The sequence below is a fragment of the Salvelinus sp. IW2-2015 genome, linkage group LG20 (assembly GCF_002910315.2).
Source record: "Salvelinus sp. IW2-2015 linkage group LG20, ASM291031v2, whole genome shotgun sequence".
Classification (NCBI taxonomy): domain Eukaryota; kingdom Metazoa; phylum Chordata; class Actinopteri; order Salmoniformes; family Salmonidae; genus Salvelinus; species Salvelinus sp. IW2-2015.
Genome location: NC_036860.1, coordinates 70,103,325 through 70,124,448, shown reverse-complemented (window position 1 = coordinate 70,124,448; position 21,124 = coordinate 70,103,325). Strand labels below are relative to the sequence as shown.

The window sequence follows — 21,124 nt, the reverse complement described above, 5'->3', positions numbered from 1 at the left end:
CCATTTTTATGGAATTGTCTGCCTACCCATGTGAGAGACGCAGACTCGGTCTCAACCTTTAAGTCTTTAACTGAAGACTTATCTCTTCAGTAGGTCATATGATTGAGTGTAGTCTGGCCCAGGAGTGTGAAGGTGAACGGAAAGGCTCTGGAGCAACGAACCGCCCTTGCTGTCTCTGCCTGGCCGGTTCCGCTCGTGCTCTGCCCACTTGGGATGTCTCTAGCTTACCTATTACAGGGGCTGAGTCACTGGCTTACTGGTGCTTTTCATGCCGTCCTAGGAGGGGTGCGTCACTTGAGTGGGTTGAGTTACTGACGTGATCTTCCTGTCTGGGTTGGCGCCCCCCTTGGTTTGTGCTGTGGTGGAGATCTTTGTGGGCTATACTCGGCCTTGTCTCAGGATTGTAAGTTGGTGGTTGAAGATATCTCCTAGTGGTGTGGGGGCTGTTGGCTTTGGCATGGTGGGTGGGGTTATATCCTTTCCTGTTTGGCCCTATCCGGGGTATCATCGGATGGGGCCACAGTGTCTCTGACCCTCCTGTCTTAGCCTCCAGTATTTATGCTGCGAGTAGTTTGTGTCGGGGGCTAGGGTCAGTTGGTTATATCTGGAGTACTTCTCCTGTCTTATCCAGTGTCCTGTGTGAATTTAAGTATGCTTCTCTAATTCTTCCTTCTCTCTTTCTTTCTCTCTCTCGGAGGACCTGAGCCCTAGGACCATACGTCAGGACTACCGGGCATGATGACTCTTTGCTGTCCCCAGTCCACCTGGCTTGCTGCTGTTCCAGTTTCAACTGTTCTGCCTGCGGTTATGGAACCCCTACCTGTCCCAGACCTGCTGTTTTAAACTCTTAATGATCGGCTATGAAAAGCCAACTGATTTATTCTGATTATTATTGTGACCATGCTTGTCATTTATGAACATTTTGAACATCTTGGCCATGTTCTGTTATAATCTCCACCCGGCACAGCCAGAAGAGGACTGGCCACCCCTCATAGCCTGGTTCCTCTCTAGGTTTCTTCCTGGTTTTGGCCTTTCTAGGGAGTTTTTCCTAGCCACCGTGCTTTACACCTGGCATGGCTTGCTGTTTGGGGGTTTTAGGCTGGGTTTCTGTACAGCACTTCGAGATATTAGCTGATGTACGAAGGGCTATATAAAATAAACTTGATTGATTGATTGTTCGTCCGTGGATGTCGGGGCGGTAGGCGAATTGGACAGGGTCGAGTGTGTCTGGGAGGGAGGAGGTGATGTGGTCTTTGAATAGCCTCTCGAAGCACTTCATGATGACGGAAGTGAGTGCTAAGGGTCGATAGTCATTCAGCTCATTTACTTTCTCATTCTTGGGCACGGGGATGATAGTGGACGTCTTGAAACAGGCATAGCCTCGGGAAGTAGGGGTGCTGAGGGTGCTGTAGCACCCCCTGAAAAACCAGAATAAAAAAAATATATACAGTTTGGACACACCTACTCATTCAAGGGTTTTTCTTTATTTAGACTATTTTCTACATTGTAGAATAATAGTGAAGGCATCAAAACTATGAAATAACACATATGGAACCATGTAGTAACCCAAAAGAAAGTGTTAAAGAAATGTGCGGGGGTACAGCGTTGTCGTGCCCTCTTCACGACTGTCTTGGTGTGTTTGGACCATGATAGCTTGTTGGTGATGTGGACAACAAGGAACTTGAAACTCTGGACACACGTGAAACTTCATCGGAGATATCATCACGTGAAGTCACTTCATGTTTTTCCACAACGGTCATAAACATGACTCAGGAAACAGTACCTTTGTCACACTCGGATAGAAAAGAACCAGAACTGTTTTTGGTTGCAATGCAATCTCAACACCCCAGAACCAAATCTCAGCTACCAGAGACTAGTTCCAATTTAAAAGAAAGAGCGGTGCAACGAAAATGTAATATAAACTTCTGTCACCTTCAATTTGAATTGGTCGGTATGAAGGTACAGGTAGTATCGACATTCGACTGTAAAGCTGTGTTGAGATTATATAATAGGTTGTTTATGGCCGTCTGGCTTTTGATTGAGAAGCACTCGCGGGTGATCGTATATCATGTTAATAAGTCCACAGATTGATAAAATCACAAGTGGAAGTGGAGTGAAAGAACGAGCGTCCAAAGAATAGCATACCTAACCGCATAGTCAGTGTGCACAACACAGAGTCAACACCAAGAAGAATCTATTCAATTCAGTCTTGTCAGAGTAGATATGGATCACACATTCATACCAACAACGTTCTGTTGACCTATAGTCCTATTATACTGTATGTAAACATATAAATCCAAATATATAAATCCAAATTAACTTTATCTTACCTTAAAGCCAGCAGCCGCTTCTGTGAACCTGGGAATTCAACGGAAATCAATAAGGACCAGAACCTATGTGTACTGTGTGTGTGTGTGTGTGTGTGAATATAGAAGACCTGAGTGTATGTGTACTGTAATGTCTGTGTGTCTTATCTGGCAAAGGGTGTGCTATTGAACTGAGGGTGAAGGTGACAGGTTTATAGAGACCCGTTGCTGTTTAAAGGCACAGCACCTGAGCTGCCATGGCCATGATGAGGCCAAACACAATGGTAAAGTTACTGTATCATGTTGTCTTAGCATTAGAAGAAGACCTGTCGGGCACGTTTTAGACAACAAAATGATATGGACTTAGTTTGTTACTCCTCTTAACGGTCTTCATGGCACATACAGTAGTAATCTCATTTTCAATAGTTGGTTTCTAGATTGGCATGAGATCTTGAGAAAGTTTATTTGGAAAAGCTAAGCATTTATTGAAAGACATGTAAATGAAACATTGTTCAACCTTAAAGGATATACTAAGTATCAAAAGGAAACTAACTGACAACATTAACAAGTTTAAAATCACTTTTACATTTTTTCAATCTCATGACATCACTACCAGTAAAATATTTTCACCTCGTAAACAGAATTTCATACAAATATTTTCTCCTATAATTTTCTCTATAATCCATATATTATTTCATCTGAGTTTGAATATTACAAAATATATTAGTGCAAGTCGAATTAAGTGACCAATATCATCCTGCAGAGCCAAAAACTGCAGCAGCAAACAGTGGCTGGTCCCATTGACATAAAAAGGAAGCAACTTTACCACATCATTATGCAGCGTTCAGGGCTTGTCCTACTGAGCACAACAGTAAGGCCAAACTAGCTCATATACTGGTACTACAGTACTTGTAAAACAATACTGAACGGGACATAGAGCTATTGTATAACTTGCAAAGCATTTCCCAAGTATTCACTAGCTTCGTGGTTAATAAGCAAGCTGATTTTCTATATTTGATCTAGTCTTGGTTGAAAGATAGCAGATATTAAGTCGTCCTACCTAGTGACCCTCTTGGTAATATATAGCTAGCCCCTCGCACCATATGGTGGCTATATTTCAGAGTCCTGTCATCATTCCAAGTGTAAATAGTGCCTTATTTCCATTCATATTACTATGCATGACCTGTAGGGGTCAGTAGAGGTCTTTCTACAGTTGACTACATCCCCATCAAGAAACAACCCAACAACCACTAGCCTGAAACTCTATACCGGACAGGCAATATGATTGAAATTCCATCTGGCCAATCAAAAGGGACAGGTAAAGCTACAATAGTTATTGCTTATACCAATGATGTGAATAGGTATGTTTACACCCGTCCAATTCTTCCTGATCAACATAAAGTGCCTAGGTAGACCTAGGGTATAGGGTTAGGGGTTGTTTGTGGACAGAGCCGACTTTCCCCTCTTCATATTAAAGGTGGACTAAGCGAAATGACATTGCCACGAGCAGCACCGCAGATATTGCGCTAAGCGAGACGCACGACTCCGCTCTCACGCTGTCACACACACAGTATCTGCGCATGTGCACGGGTTCGCCTCACGCTTTTACAACATGGTAGCCACAAGACCAAAACACAGGACAAGTTGAGCCTCGGGCTTCAAAACGCTTAGTTGTAGCGGAAATTGACCCACTATGCTGTTTATTTCCTGCACACACGTCCTATCGCTGAGTCTACCTTCAAGTGCTCTAATATCTTAGTTGGTGAAGGAATCTACGTAGTTCCCAGGGAAGAATCCCTCTACTCCGTTGAGCAGTCCCTCACACCAGCCGTCTTCATTCCTCTTGATCAGGTAGATGACTTCTCCCTCCTGGAACACCAGGTCTCCAGGATTCCCTGAGTTGTAGCTGTACAGCGCCACCACTGGGAGTGAAAGTGAATTGCAACGAGACAACCAAGACACAAACACAGGCCAAATTGTAATGGTATTACTTGGTCAGACATTGAATAAGTACTGTAGAAGTATGCACGCAATTTGGGCCATGACAGCGTTTAGTCATTTATCCATTGGTGAATATGCATGGAGCACTATCCTACCTTTCTCTAAGAAGTCTGTAGGGCCAGTCGTGTCATAATCAGCAGGGGGAGGTAGGGGTGGCATGGTGTCATCAAAGCCACCCACGCTGTCGGTAAAAGGTGAAGGAGGCGGGGCTGGGATCATCAGATCTACAGGATTGGTCAAAAAGGCATATAAACCCAAACTGATAGGCTGCACCACTTCCCATACAAGTAATTCTTGTTCCAAAGTGTATCAAAACTACTGTTCCGAGGACTCTTTAAATCCAGTCACAGTGCCTAGCTTCTTTGAAACTATTATCGCCACATAATGTGTTATCTGTTATATTGAAAAACATAAGCCATCTTATCGATCAAGGACAAAACAAAGAAGTTACCAACCCAGTGTCTGACGGACTTTTAGAGGACAGAATCTGTCTGTGGCTTTACCTTCCAACACAGTAGACTCAACAGCAATAGCAGCAGCAGCAGTGACGCAGCCATTTGGACAGAAGTCACCCCACCCCTCCCCCTGTGGCCTGGAGGGTGTATTGAGGTCTCACACAGTCTCCCACTTACCCAGGTGATCCAGGCGGGCGGGCAGGCTGGACAGGGGGCTCAGCGACACGGGAGGGGCGAGAGGAGGAGGGTATGAAGGGGGAGGAGGGATCATGACTGACCGGTGAGTTCACAGAGGGAGAGGTAGGAACGGGTGACGGAGAAAGGTTTACAGCAGATCAACCAAAATGGGTCTTCAGAGGGGACTCCACATTTATTTCAATCTATTTATTGATTGAACCTTTATATAACTAGGCAAGTCAGTTAAGAACTAATTGTTATTTACAATGGCGTCCCAAATGCTAACGCTAGCACTACTATGAAAGCTAACACTATTGCTTTAAGCAAGGCTTGAACTTTCATCATTCACCAAAAAACTAAACAATAGTGGTGTAATATTAAACCAGTTTCGCATTAGCCATGTTCAGCTCCTCATGAACTAATGATTGGTATGGTAATACTAAGTGATGGGGCGATGGGGGACTACAGGGGGGGGGAGGGGGGGGGGGGGGGGGGTTGCCAAAGTGGCCTTACGTGATTGGATGGTTGGCAGGAAGAGCGAGCGAGTGAAGAGCGAGCGAGAGCTAGGGCCCGTGCGGACCCTGAGGGACATGGAGCGCGAGCTGGGGGGGTGACGACGTACACGAGACCGCCTGGGCTGCAGAGCTGAGCCGGAGAGAGACAGGTCACAGGTCATAGGTCAAGATGAAGCAGACAGACACAGAGAGAGAGAGAGAGAACGTCTAATAACAGAGATAAGGACAGGAAAACACCAAAAATCAGCATCAGCGAGCATGCTCTGCATAGACAGACAGAAACAAACAAACCCCAGACAGACAGCTAAACAAACAGATAACAACATTTCAACAAATCAGATCCTTTACGGTATTAGAAATGGATGTGAGGCCTCATTCAAGAGTCCTTTCAAAACCACTTGTTGAAAGACCATTAAAAGTACAGTGTGACACATGGGCGGTGCACCAAACCAACCCGCCCCTTTTACCTTCGTCCACTTCATCACTCGGCGGAGGGGGCGGGTCAGGGAGCTCCAGGCCCTCACTGGCTGGTGGAGGGAGAGGCTCGTCAGATGGTGGTGGCATTGGGGGCGGGAAGCCGTTCTCTTCAGCCACTAAGAACAGAGAATATATTCATTGAAGAATATCTGATTAAGTTGATATTCAGCGTTTCATACCGTGTGAAGTCAGTAACACAATCATGCAACTAAGTTTTTTTTTTAAAAGTATTTATTTCTCAGTATCACAGTGCAGGCACAAGGCTGGTTGGTCCTGGTTTCCTGCCTCTAGACGTGTCAGCATGTGCATGTCTCTGGGTGTCTGTCTGCACACAACGTGTTCTCATTTCCTCTCCTACACTGTGCTGTGCAGTGTGCTAAAGCTGTCTCACAGTGTGGGAAACACAAAAACAAGCGATATTTTCCGCCTAGATGTTTGATATTGAGTGTGATATTCAGTTTAAGACATGTGAACGAACTTTAGTTACTCATACAGTACGTTTACGGTCAATTACTAATAGTATGTACACTAGCTACAAAGAGTTCATTCAAATGTATGAAATTCATGATAAAGTGTTATACAGACACTTACCGGTCTCCAGTGGGGGTGGGGCAGGGGGAGGGGGGATGCAGGCTAGGCTGGTATGGGCAGGTTCAGGGGTGCTGGGAGGCAGAGGAGGGGGAGGAGGGACATCCAGAGAGGAGGCAGGAGGCGCCATGGGAGGAGGAGGAGGGGCCACAGCTGTCATGGCGGCGTCACCATCCTCCATCAGAGACAGGGGCGGTGGTGGGGGCGGGGCCTCCTCCAGCAGGGTGGTGATGATGTCAGAGGAAGGTGACGCGGGCCAGCTGGGGACCACGGGGGGAGGCACGGCCTTGCCGAAGCTGGACCTGTTACAGGTGGGGAGGGCAACGTCACAGTAAGCTAGAGGTATATTTCCATGTCTGGTTGGAGATATTCTACAGTGTTTAGTAGTAAGTGTCAAAGCTTACATGTGTACAGTAAAACTGTGTTTCCAGTAAGTGTTTTTTACCCAATGGAGCGATCATTGAGAGAGGTGAGGGACGCCCCTCGAGACAGAGAGGGGGCTATGGGACACTGGACAGGCTCTGGGGGTGCCCTGGAACTGCTCCTGCTGAAAACACACGCACAGCCCTAAGCGTCACATAGCATGATCACAAATGCTGACACTTGGACTCACACAGATCAGCTCTATCAACTCATAAATAGTCAGAAACATGCAGAAAGCTTCAAAATCGCACATTGACTGAGAGACGTTGTTCTCTTCTCTCACGAAACAGTTTCAATATGCTACTCAGTGCAAATGATACCCGCACATTTGATTTCTATACTTCCTGGTTTGTTTTTGGCATAATCACAATGTGAAAGCTCTGTAATCGCTCTGTCCTGTCCACAGTAAATATCCCTTTGGCTGAATGAACACAACAAACATGATTGGACAGGAGGTGTGGTTAGGCATGAATACATTCCCCAATCCTACCCACAGCTCACACAAATGATTTTAAAATCTGTATTTTGCTGCCGTTTCTGGTTCTTGAATAAAAGTTTAATGAAAGGGTTTTTGTGGACCACTGAGCATAGAGGATGTGCGGAAACGAGGCTTCCTGTCTGAAGGACTTTTACAGGAAGTGAAACGGTTGCAGTTAGAACTGGCGGCGTGAGAGCGGAGCAATCGCATCAGCGGTGTCAGCGTCATACCTGATGGTGCCGCCATGTTTGCGTTTTGATGACCCTGCTTTCCCCATCAGCTTACCGGAATCCTGTGGGGATGCGGTGAGACAGAGCGATAGATAGAGAGAAAGAGAGAGAGACAAAGGGGAGAGCAGAGTGAAAAAGAAGAGGTAGTTTATGTGTGTGTGTGTGTGTGTGTGTGTTGTAGATGAGTGGATTGTGTTGGAGCATCAATGAAGCGGGCTGAGCCTTGGCAGCACTAATTAGTGTGTCTAGCCATTTTCCCACGGTGCACAGTGGCTGGCTGGCTGCTTGTTCTGTGTGTGTGTGTGTGTGTGTGTGTGTGTGTGTGTGTGTGTGTGTGCTAATCGAGGTCAGCGTTACGCATCAAGCTGCTCCTCTCTAACTGGATCTGGTGTAGACTAGAGGCACGGTGGTGAATTTGGCTGCTGCCAAGCTGCATCTTAAAAGGCTCGCCTTGAGAGCTAACGAAAGCTACGGAGCCTTTGTCTCCAACCAGTAGTACCCTGGTGACACAACCCAGGTCGTAAAAAGTAGTTTTCACCAAAGAGTAATTACATTTCCACATCCGTAATTTCCAACATTACTATTGAATATTGATTGCAACATACAGTGGTGTACAGTTTTGGAGCTGTATAGTAAGACACTTGCAGGGAAAGTGTTTATTTGAACCTTTGGCCTTTTTAATGTCATGGGAATATTAGGTAAAACATGTGAGTAATTGCACTTGAAAACTTCGGTTTCACCTTCATGCCATGTCCCAGTGTGTCCAGGTCCGAGTAGGTGATGGGACTACGGGCGTACTTGGGTTTGGGCTCCTTGCCTGTTACCGGGGGGATTATTTTGTGACTGCGGGGAACCCTCTTGGCTGTGGTGAAAGCCCCTATCTCTCTCCGGGCCACCTTCTCTCTGTGCACTGTCCTGCAAGACAAGAGGCAGAGGATGTTGTCATCAGGGTATGAACTAATAACACTTAATATATTAGATTTTTTAAATACAGATAAACATGTGCTATTCTTAATTCCTTCCCTCTGGTAAAACGTACATTTTTCCAAAATACATAACAAACCATACAGGATGGAATAGCATGTACCTTTCTCTGACAACATGATTAGCTCAAGATAGCTCATAAACGAACGTGGTAATACTCTCAAACCCTCTTTCAAGTGAGCCCTATCTTTAGTATACAGTTGTTAGGGACCCTTCACGGTGCCAGCAGACAATGGAGGACATCAATCAGAGGTTAAGCAGGAAGGAACGCTCAGAACAGAGAACATTGGGGTCTTTCATTCCATCCCAGCCCCAATGATGCTCTGTGTTGAAGGTCAAATTTCCCCTGTAGCCCCTCAACCCACTCACCCTCCGCCCCAACCCCTCTCAGGTGACCTGGTTTTTTGTATGACAATGCTGGGCCGCGGAACATGCAGGAATGCCTGGGTCTGTGCAGCTTTGGGGACAGTGGGCTACAGAGAGGGGAGGGGAGGAGGTGCAGCGGGGACAGTAGGGCTACAGAGAGGGAGGGGAGGGGTGCACCGGGGAACAGTAGGGCTACAGAGAGGTGGGGGGGGCGGGGAGCAGGGAACAGTTGGGCTGGTGTAAGAGAGTAAGAGTAAGCTGGGGGGGGCACGCGGTGTACTGGGGATGGAGAATTCAGCTATTCTGCATGGAAGAAGGCCAGGGTCCCCAAAGAGTCCCTGGAAACCAGCCCAGATCAGCGGAGGCAGACTCTGCAGCTTTCATATGCTGAGCACCAGGGGTAAGGAGATGAGGGAGGAAGGAAGGAAGGAAGGGATGGTGGGATGGAGGGAGGGGTAGGGGATAGAGGGAAAGGAGAAAAAGGGGGTGTAGGCAGGGAGGGGTAGAAGGGTAGAGGATAAGGAGAGGTAGCGGAAAAGAAGGAAGAGAGGGAGGGGGAAAGGAATAAAGAAAATTGGCACAGTGGGTACCATTGACACTCAGAGAACCCTGCTGATCTAGGTGCAACAACGCATCAACCCGGACGGAGGGTGACTCAAATTTCCTTTTTTGTGCCCCTTCAGTCCAGTCACTACCTCTGATGGGCCTCCTCATTCTAAAACCTGGGTTCAAGCAAGCAAACCTTCCTTTTTAGCAAAGTTAACTGTACATTTATGCTAACCAGTGGAGGCTCCTCAGAAAAGGAAGGGGAGAACCATCATCCTCAGTGAATTTCATAAAAATAAAAATAGTGAAACACCAAAAAAGTTATCCTTTTTAAATGAAACTATGCTAAATATATTCATGTCTCCAAATAATTGATTAAAACACACTGTTTTGCAATGAAGGTCTACAGTAGCCTCAACAACACTCTGTAGGGTAGCACCATGGTGTAGCCAGAGGACAGCTAGCTTCCGTCCTGCTCTGGGTACATTGAATTCAATACAAAACCTAGGAGGCTCGTGGTTCTCACCCCCTTCCATAGACTTACACAGTAATTATGACAACTTCCGGAGGACGTCCTCCTACCTATCAGAGCTCTTGCAGCATGAACTTACATGTTGTCCACCCAATCAAAGGATCACAGAATGAATCTAGAGCTAGTTATATTGAATTGTTGTTTTTTTCACTTTCACTTACTTAGCTAGCAAATGCAGCTAGCTAGTTTACCCTACTCAAACAACCGGCTCAAACAGAGAGGGATGCTATGTTAGTTAGCTGGCTATGGCTATCCAACACAAGAACTCTTCCAAGTTAAGGTAAGCTTTTGGTTTTATAAATGTTTTGCCACCGGGACTTGCCAGTGTAACTGCTAAACTGCTTGCTGCTGACTGTACACTGTAGTGCATGATTGTAGCGGGTTTACTAACACGTTAGTTCTAGTAGCTATGTTGACTGACAATTTGGGGACGACGAAGTAGGCTGTGTTTAGCGGTTAGCAGTTACGATAAGAAGGTTTGGCTTCTGATGACAGTTGATGTGTACTGCACAGAAGTCCACAAAGTAAAGGGAAAATGTGAGGAGGAGGAGATTGCGTAGATGCGAGAAGGACTATACAAAGAGAAAAGTGATCATGCTGTTTGTGTGTGGCTGCTATGAAAGTAAACAGTGTTTGCGTGTGATCAGGGGTGTCGTCATTCCGCCGATTCTGTTGAGAAACTTTTCGTAAAAGGAAGCAAACGTAACTAAACGGGTATAAAGATTCCTGAATTTGTCCTATAGAAACTCGTTTGCAACTGTTGGACTAATGATTACACCCTAGATTAGCTAGATGCAGGCAAGAGTGTGCAAGGCGGTATTGAATGTATCAATGTCTGTTACCTTGAATACTCAAATTTCTCTCGACCTGTGCACCTACGTTGTAAACTTTCATTCATAGGCTAAGTTGTAGCAACCTCATGATGCGTATAGGGAGAATTCGAGTATCGTGTAGTAGCCTAAACCTATCGATGCTACATTGAGCCGGGTGAATGGAATATGAATGACAGTCATCCAATATCCTGTAATAGAAATAAGGCCATGCTCATAAAAATTAAAATAAATTCCTCCCTGATCTTAAACGGCACCAACCACCACTGCTGCTAACACACACATGCTTGTGTTCTGTTCCTGAAACGGAATCGGGGCCTCACACACAAGTGTGTATGGAGACATGCTAGTGACAAAAAAAAGTGTGGAGACACGCTAGTAACCCCCTCTGCTCTACCTGTCCGATGAGGTTGACAGAAGACTCCATGTGTCTGAGCTGGGAGTTCTGTGCGTCCAGCAGCTTGAGGACGTTGGAGGCCAGGGTGCTGATCTGGTAGGCCACACTGGCCAGAGACTGGGTGGTGAAGTTCTTAGTCTCCTCCAGGGCCTTGACCGCATCCGCACCTGCCTAACGGGAGGGAGAGAGAGAAAGAAAGAGAGAGGGAGAGAAAGAGAGAGACATGGGGAGACTGACAGTCATGAAAAAAATGATGCTCACGTCACAAATATATAGTATGATTACTTGGGGATCATTACAATCATGATAATAATAGCATCTGACTTTGACATTGACAATGCGAGGTGACATTTTTCAAAGTTAAATGTCATATGAGTCTGTTGACGTGTCTGAGAAGAGCAGTGAAATAAGACCTCTCTGTCCCCCCTCACACAGTAGAATGCCTTCCTGTTCTAATTCTTCCCATAATATCAAAATACACACACGGTCTTCGACAGCTCAGTGCTGAACACATTAACCCCTTTTTTTAAGATAGCCAGTGAAAGCACCTATTTACTAGCCTGGCAGAAACAGCCTGATCGCTGCGTCCACAATTCTATTTCATTTCGTGGTGAATGTACACAGCAACTTCTCCGGTGTCAAATCAACACTGACAGTGTTAAGTTTAACACCGGGCAAGTGTCTATACATGTCCACACTTTTGAGCGTTAAATTAACACTGAGCTTAGTGCTGACCCTGTTAGTGTTATACAATAACACCTCATAAAGAATTTTTAACCATTACACTAAAAGGTCTGTATCTCTTGACAAGGTCATTCAGTGTTGAACATTATGAGTCTTTATTGCCACATGCTCTTTTGTAAGGTTTTACAAAGACTTCAGAACGGGCAGCAGATGTGCTGAAACTTTAATTAACATAACCATAGACCACTTAAATTGAGGAGCGGCAAGTAGCCTAGTGGTTAGAGCGTTGGGCCAGTAACCGAAAGGCTGCTGGTTCGAATCCCTGAGCTGACAAGGTAAAAATCTGTCGTCCTGAGCAAAGCAGTTAACCCACTGTTCCCTGGGCCCCGAAGATGTCGATTAAGGCAGCCCCCCTGCACCTAAATTGATACAAAACTTCTACCCACTTCTACCCAAAAATAAGTCATTCTAAGCCATGACCCCAATATAATTTCTGTGTTATATCAATCAAATGTATTTATAAAGCCCTTTTTACATCAGCCGATGTAATGACTGTATTTGTTAGTGACAGAGACATGATCGTTAAATTCGTTCATTCTCAGTCCTGTGACTCCACTGAGTTCCTACTGTTAAACTGTTTATGACAATACATTACATTCAGAATATCATAAGGACTTACTTTGATGGCCATGTTTTACCTCAAAACAGTGGTGTTACGAACCTACTGGTTTTACAGGCCACATCAGGCCTGCAAGTCACATTACGCTGGCTTGCAAAGTGATATGTAATTCCTATTGGAATCCAGCCAGAGTGAGGACAGCCAACAGTTGGACTTTTTATTCACCTGCAACCTGCATTAAGAATGACTGCCAGGGTTAGGAACATTGATAAAGGAGACTACCTAAACCATTTAAACTGGAACAACTATTTCAGTGATTGGATTAGTTTAGAAAAATGTATGCTATGTATCCTTGTGTAGCACAAGATGAATAAATCAAGAAATGAACATGCAAAAACACAGATCTTAAAGGCAATCCCCCCAAAATCGAGCTGCAGCAGAGCATGCTGGGAAATCAAATCATGACTCACACTCAACACTGGTTCTTAACATCAACACAGGGGTTCTTTTACACCACCGAGAGTTCATTTCACTCCTGAATCAACCCTAGAAATGTTACACTGAGAAATCAACACGAGGTAACACTGTCCAATTTGCTGTGTTGCAATCAGACAGGTTTCGGCAGGCTACCTACAGTATTTAGAGCATCACCTAACAACTTGGTTGACAATAGGCTGCACACGCCTGCCATAGAGCACGAGGAAGCAGAGCCTACCCTTACATGTGCACTCCTTCACACTCACATAGAAATGGGCACATATACTGTACATGCTCACTTCCGACACGCAGATGCACAGAGACTTCCTGTGTTCAGATAAACACTATTTCTCTCTCAGATTCAAATGCCGATAGAGACACACGTCACACGCAGACACAACCAATTAGGATCCACTCAATTGTGTTGCTCTTCACAAAGAAAACACTCTCTTTACACTGAAATATTTGAAGGAGATTGGTGTCACCAGAAGCGCACTTCTTCCTGCTCATCTTGACAATGCACAATCTAGCAGCGTAACTCTCCCAGGGTGCACACTGGGTTAGAACACAAGCACAGAAATGCTCCTTGTCAATTTTGTAAGCTTTCAAAACGAGTATGAGCACTTCTGACTACGTAAACTAATCTGTTCCTCTTTCTTTGACAGGAATGTTTCTTAATGTATACTGAACAAAAATATAAATGCTGCATGCAACAATTTAAAAATGTTACCGAGTTACAGTTAATATAAGGAAATCAGTCAATTGAAATAAATTCATTAGGCCCTAATCTATGGATTTCACATGTCTGGGAATACAGATATGCCTCTCTTGGTCACAGATACCTTTTTAAAAAAAAAGGTAGGGGCGTGGATCAGAAAACCAGTCAGTATCTGGTGTGACCACCATTTGCCTCATGCAGTGTGACACATCTTCTTCGCATAGAGTTGATCAGGCTGTTGATTGTGGCCTGTGGAATGTTGTTCCACTCCTCTTCAATGGCTGTGTGAAGTTTCTGGATGTTGGCGGGAACTGGAACATGCTGTCATGGACGTCAATCCAGAGCATCCCGAACATGCTCAATGGGTGACATGTCTGGTGAGTATGCAGGTCATGGAAGAACTGGGACATTTTCAGCTTTCAGGAATTGTGTACAGATCCTTGCGACATGGGCCAAGTATTATCATGCTGAAACATGAGATGAATTGCACGACAATGGGCCTCAGGATCTCGTCACGGTATCTCTGTGCATTCAAATTGCCATTGATGAAATACAATCGTGTTTTTTGTCCGTAGCTCATGCCTGCCCATACCATAACCCACTCCCACCATGGGGCACTCTGTTCACAACATTGATATCAGCAAACCACTCACTTACACGACGCCATACACGTGGTCTGCGGTTGTGAGGCCGGTTGGACGTAGTGCCAAATTCTCTAAAACGACATTGGAGATTCCTTTTAATTAACATTAAATTATCTGGCAACAGCTCTGGTGGACATTCCTGCAGTCAGCATGCCAATTGCACACTCCCTCAAAACTTGAGATATCTGTTGCATTGTCTTGTGTGAAAAAACTGCAAATTTTAGAGTGGCATTTTATTGTCCCCAGCACAAGGTGCACATATGTAAGCTGTTTCATCAGCTTCTTGATATGCCACACATGTCCGGTGGATGGATTATTTTGACAAATGAGAAATGCTAAAGTGCCAAAATGTCCCTCGATCCACCCTCTGTTACTTCTAGGAAGATTTTAACCTACTAATCCCCCCAAAATACTCCCAAGTTTTAAACATTATTGTAAAGCCCTAGTTATTGCATTGCTTTGACAAAGTTATTTCTGAAGATTATTATTTATTTAACGTGATTAGTGATTAATTTAAGTCTGTGTTTTCTGGTGAAAAACTGAGCGTGTCGAGCACAACACCTCAACCCTGTTACCATTAGATACAGGCTAGAAATGTTTTAACAATTGAAAGTTTGTTGTGGATCTTGCATTCAATTGTCCCTCCATGTTGCACACAAAAAGATTCCATTCCCCTTGTCACAGGGGGATTCATGGCTGATTTAACTAGTAATTAGCAGTTGGAGGGCCGTTCAAGTGGATGTTTCCCAGATGTGGTAAATTCCCATTTCCCACTTGGTTACGAAAGCACCATAACACTGGTAAAAATCCACTGTAGAGCCATATAGTAGTATAGTAATAGTATAAACACTCATTGGAATCACAAGACACAGACCTACACTCTGACATACTGTGGACCATTGTACAGTTTCATTTAAATCGGGCACTTTATTTTATTTTCATTATTTAACTACGCTGAAGAGAGGCACTTAATATAGTATTTTGTTTTACCTCTTGAGATATGAAAAATGTTTTCCTGAAGTTGAACATGTGCTGTTAATCACAGAATGTTAAAATTTGGTGAAATCAAACATTGTTTTTTACTCACCATTACAATTTCAATTATATCACTGCAACAGTTTCGGCTTGGTGGCCCAGAAAATTATCTCCATTGATCAATACGTGAAGGGTAATTTAAGAAGCCAAATTAGGAACCATTTTGGCCACGCTGTAGCCTACACTCTTAGAATTAGTGGTGATTCGAGGAACCCTGGAAATCCGCAAGGAACCTTTGCTAGTAAATGGTTAATATTTTATTTGAGTTATTTGAGGGGTTCTTGGAGGAACCTTGAATGGTTCCATGTAGCAACGCATTTATGGTGGAACAATATACAATGTATTTATTATTAAAAAAGCTTGAACCCCTCCCATCACAAAAAGGTTCCGGTTTGAACATTTACACAGGGGTTCCTCGAAGACCCTTTTCAGAGGGGTTCCTCAAGAAACCTTTTTTAACTGGAAAGGTTCCGCCGGTGTGGCGACATAAAATGTTCTTCCTTTACACTCTTCGGAAAAAAAGTGCTATCTAGAACCTAAAAAGGTTATTCGGCTGTCCCCATAGCAGAACCCTTTGAAGAACACTTTTTGGTTCAAGGTTCCTCGAGGAACCCCTACACAGCGGGTTATATATGGTTTTTACCTGGAAACAAAAAAGGTTCTTCAAAGGGTTCTGCTATGAGGACAGTTGGCACTATGCATTGGTGCAGGTAGCGTTCTCCTGGCATCCGCCAAACCCAGATTCGTATGTCGGACTGCCAGATGGTGAAGCGTGATTCATCATTCCAGAGAACACGTTTCCACTGACAATCTGGGCGCTCTTTTTTTCTAAAATTATCTGCCGAAATTGTTGCAACCCCTATTACTCACCTGTTCAGCTTCTCTTTCATATTGTCTGAGATTTCCATAGATTGTAAAGCTGCCGCGGTCATCCCCCTCTTCAAAGGGGGAGACACAAGACCCAAACTGCTACAGACCTATATCTATTCTACCCTGCCTTTCTAAGGTCTTCGAAAGCCAAGTTAACAAACAGATTACCGACCATTTCGAAACCGTACCTTCTCCGCTATGCAATCTGGTTTCAGAGCTGGTCATGGGTGCACCTCAGCCACGCTGAGGTCCTAAACGATATCATAACTGCCATCGATAAGAGACATTACTGTGCAGCCGTATTCATCGCCCTGGCCAAGGCTTTCGACTCTGTCAATCACAACATTCTTATTGGCAGACTCAACAGCCTTGGTTTCTCAAATGATTGCCTCGCCTGGTTCACCAACTACTTCTCTGATAGAGTTCAGTATGTCAAAACCTGTTGTCCGGACCTCTGGCAGTCTCTATGGGGGTGCCACAGGGTTCAATTCTCGGGCCGACTCTCTTCTCTGTATACATCAATGATGTCGTTCTTGCTGCTGGTGATTCTTTGATCCACCTCTACGCAGATGACACCATTCTGTATACCTCTGGCCTCTCTTTGGACACTGTGTTAACTAACCCCCAGATGAGCGTCAATGCCATACAACTCTCCTTCCGTGGCCGCCAACTACTCTTAAATGCAAGTAAAACTAAATGCATGCTCTTCAACCGATCGCTGCCCGCACCTGCCAGCCCATCCAGCACCACTACTCTGGACGGTTCTGACTTAGAATATGTGGACAACTACAAATACCTAGGTGTCTGGTTAGACTGTAAACTCTCCTTCCAGACTCATATTAAACATCTCCAATCCAAAATTAAATCTAGAATCGGCTTCCTATTTCGCAACAAAGCATCCTTCACTCATGCTGCCAAACATACCCTCGTAAAACTGACCATCCTACCGATCCTTGACTTCGGCGATGTCATTTACAAAATAGCCTCCAACACTCTAGTCAACAAATTGGATGCAGTCTATCACAGTGCCATCCGTTTTGTCACCAAAGCCCCATATACTACCCACCACTGCGACCTGTACGCTCTCGTTGGCTGGCGCTCGCTTCATACTCGCCGCTGGCTCCAGGTCATCTACAAGTCTCTGCTAGGTAAAGCCCCGCCTTATCTCAGCTCACTGGTCACCATAGCAGCACCCACCCGTAGCACGCGCTCCAGCAGGTATATCTCACTGGTCACCCCCAAAGCCAATTCTTCCTTTGGCCACCTCTCCTTCCAGTTCTCTGCAGCCAATGACTGGAACGAACTGCAAAAAATCACTAAAGCTGGAGACTCTTACCTCCCTCACTAGCTTTAAGCACCAGCTGTCAGAGCAGCTCACCGATCACTGCACCTGTACATAGCTCATCTGTAAATAGCCCATCCAATCTACCTCATCCCCATACTGTATTTATTTATTTAACTTGCTCCTTTGCATCCCAGTATCTCTACTTGCACATTCATCTTCTGCACATTCTACCATTCCAGTGTTTAAATGCTATATTGTAATTACTTTGCCACCATGGCCTATTTATTGCCTTTACCTCTCTTATCCCACCTCATTTGCACATGCTGTATATTTTTCTACTGTATTATTGATTGTATGTTTGTTTATTCCATGTGTAACTCTGTGTTGTTGTATGTGTCGAACTGCTTTGCTTTATCTTGGCCAGGTCGCAGTTGCAAATGAGAACTGAGAAATAGTGGTGAGCACCACTCCAGCTGACGCTTGGCATTGTGCATGGTGATCTTAGGTTTGTGTGCGGCTGCTTGACCATGGAAACCCATTTCATGAAGATCCTGACAGTTCTTGTGCTGATGTTGCTTCCAGAGGCAGTTTGCAACTGAGGACAGACGATTTTTACGTGCTATGGGCTTCAGCCCTCCCGTTCTGTGAGCTTGTGTTGGCCTACCACTTCACAGCCAATGTTCCACTTAGACGTTTCCAATTCACAATAACAGCACTTGACCGGGACAGCTCTAGCAGGGCAGACATTTGACAGAAATGACTTGTTGGAAAGGGTGCATCTAATGACAGTGCCACGTTGAAAGTCACTGAGATCTTTAGTAAGGCTATTCTACTTCCAATGTTTGTCTATGGGGATTGCATGGCTGTGTGCTCGATTTTATACACATGTCAGCAATGGGTGTGGCTGAAATATGCGAATCCACTAATTTGAAGGGGTGTCCACATACTCTTGGATATATAGCTTATGTTGAAATGTATATAATTTTTTCATATTGGTTATGCTGTGTGATAAAAGTTGTGTTATGGAATGAGGAGAAGGATTCACCCATTGTCTTTCACTATTTTGACGGATCGATGCATGATGTCGGGCCTAGATTTGAATAGCCTACTCTCGTTGCCTACTCTCGTTGCTGTGAAGTTAACGGTACTGTGGGCTATTTGTTCAACTGTACAAGTAATTGATAGGCTATGACATGTCTACTAGCTACGGTATAACTTAGGCAGTGTCCTAACACTGACGTAGTTATACATTAACTATGCGATGTCTGCACTAAACTTCCATCTCACCTGCAGGTAGTTGCTCTCGCAGTATTCAGCCACCTTCATCAGGTTGTCGTAGTTGTCCAACAGGGCTCGTCTCGCCGACGGAGCCTCTTGGAAGATTTGTGTAATTTCATCAGTACAGCTTTGGTCCTTCATGATGTCCCTTTGCGCGCAACTGTCTTCTTCGGAAACCCGTGGCGACTGAAACCTCTCCGTGAGGCACTTGTGGGAACTTGTTAGCTGAAAAAAATCACTTTATAAGTCCAGCACGCAGGGACATCATCACTTTGCAGAAGCAGTACCAAAAGTAGGGCTGGAGATTCTCCCGTCTTGCATTACCAAAAAAGAGAAGCTGGTTTACTTACCACTTGACTGCGTGTGTCGTGTAGCTCACTTGATCTTCCTCTTTCTGCAACGCCTTGACATTTGCAAGGCGATGCTGCTGATGGTGTGTATACCGCAATAAAGCCTTTGATGTTGTATCTACGTGAACCTGCCGCGGAATATTAATAAATAGGCCTAATGTGTGCAATTTATCCCTAAATTATCTCTTTAAAACCAGTGAGTAATGCCAATCAAGCTTTTTTTTAAAGGTATGCATGTCAGTTTAGCCTACGGTAAAACATGTCTTAAATGAAAAAGTAATAGGTTTCGAGCTGTCAGCATCATAGGCGTCCGCATTGGCATCCAGGCTAATGCACTAGTGCCACCTATTGGCTATCAGGCAAAAATCCAACAGGGTAGGCAAGAGCAGAAGTTTTTTGACACATGTTCCTACATCATTAGCACACTTTATTAACACACTTTCTTTCTTTAGCTTAGAGTTAGATCAATTGGAAGTAGAGGCAATTCTACATTTCACAAAATAATTTATTCAAAATAACTCAAAAACAAATCTCATCAAGTGTCAAGCACATCTCAAGTATTTGGCTACTTTTTGGTCTTACTGTGCGCCAAGTATACTTCAACAGCACTATCAAAACAAATACCCCAATCATCCCCCCATAGTAGAGGAGAATAATCCTCAGGGCATAGAGATTCAGGGTCAGAGAGCAGACGCTTGCAGCCCAGACGGTAGTAAACACCCAGCCTGATCTCAGCAGCCCTCTTCCCCTGGATCCAGCAGTAGTAGGACCCTCTGTCCTCCTGTGTTGCTGGGCTGCAGTGCAGGTGGTGGCCTGTGTCTATGAACAGACGGGAGGTCTCATTAAGGCCCTCCGTGTAGTGGGAGCGGTACAGAGGCCTAGAGCCTTGGTCCCAGGCTACCACGTGCTGAGGTTTGGCCCCAGGGCAGGAGAGGATGAGTGGGGTGTCCACTGGGTGGTTGTGGTTGTAGACAGGGACCCTTGGAGCTTCTGGCTCATTGAGGCCCAGGAACTCCAGAAGGGCCTGGTGTTCTGGCTGGGGATGGACCTGGGGGATCTGGAAGCTCCGCACCCTCAGCTCTGCCCCCTGGTGGTTGGCCTGGGAGAGGCCAAAGCGTTGGGGCACAGCGGAGGAGCTGCATGAGGCCACCGTCTGAGATGTCCACCTGTAGCTCATGTGGAGGTAGTCACTCTTCACGTGGCAGAGCCCTACGTGGATTTGCTCAGCCCGGACGCCATAGCGGTCGCACATGGACCATGGCCATGGCCAGTAGAGGGGAAGATCCTGGTTGGATCTCGAAGCCGCCCTAGCTGCCACTACTGCTACTCTCCCCCATATCTGGGCACAACTCCAAGGAACCCTGTGAGCCTCTTGGGCGTCCACGTCATAAGCATAGAAGAAGTTCCCCATTGGTCCTCCCACAGAGGTAGTGGCCCAAGTTTTCCTTCTGGGCCCTGAAGATGAGCAGGCTGAAGAGGCGGATGGAGAACCTGCTCCAGAGGTCCTCTCCCCGGCCCACTTTGGATGAGTCTACCACAGAGGTGCCCTGGAAGTCAGTGAGTGTCCTGGTGTCCGGGCTGCCCAGCTGTTTCTTGTAGTACCACACCACAGAGTGGACCTCCTCAGGCTTACAGTGACAGGGCAGCTCTATGTTCATGTCAGCCAAGTAGGCAGCGTTGTCAAACACAAGGAAGGCAGGACGGGCCCTACTGGCAAAGAAAATGTCCTCCTTGTCTTCAGGGGCCTCATAGGTAGACAGGAGGGAGAAAGAGAGGGTCTAGAGGAGGAGTAGCAAGAGGGACAGGTGTTTTATAGGAATCATCATGTCCCTAGCCCCATCGTTGTCATCTTCAAGTTA

At 45.4% G+C, this 21,124-nt stretch overlaps 1 protein-coding gene and 1 pseudogene across 1 annotated transcript; both read right to left on the bottom strand.

The window, feature by feature from the left end:
* Positions 1-2,766: 2,766 nt before the first annotated feature.
* Positions 2,767-19,528, bottom strand: LOC111981572 (ABI gene family member 3). Its single transcript, XM_024012901.3, has 10 exons — positions 19,266-19,528; positions 18,925-19,140; positions 11,301-11,476; positions 8,391-8,565; positions 7,651-7,712; positions 6,965-7,063; positions 6,523-6,821; positions 5,922-6,047; positions 4,403-4,531; positions 2,767-4,228 (listed from the first exon to the last, which is right to left on the bottom strand). The coding sequence occupies exons 2-10, from the start codon at positions 19,054-19,056 to the stop codon at positions 4,062-4,064; spliced, it is 1,365 nt and encodes a 454-aa protein (XP_023868669.1). The 5' UTR covers positions 19,057-19,140; positions 19,266-19,528; the 3' UTR covers positions 2,767-4,061.
* A 256-nt stretch (positions 19,529-19,784) lies between these two features.
* LOC111980079 (Ig-like V-type domain-containing protein FAM187A) lies at positions 19,785-21,091 on the bottom strand (annotated as a pseudogene).
* Between the last annotated feature and the right edge of the window lie 33 nt (positions 21,092-21,124).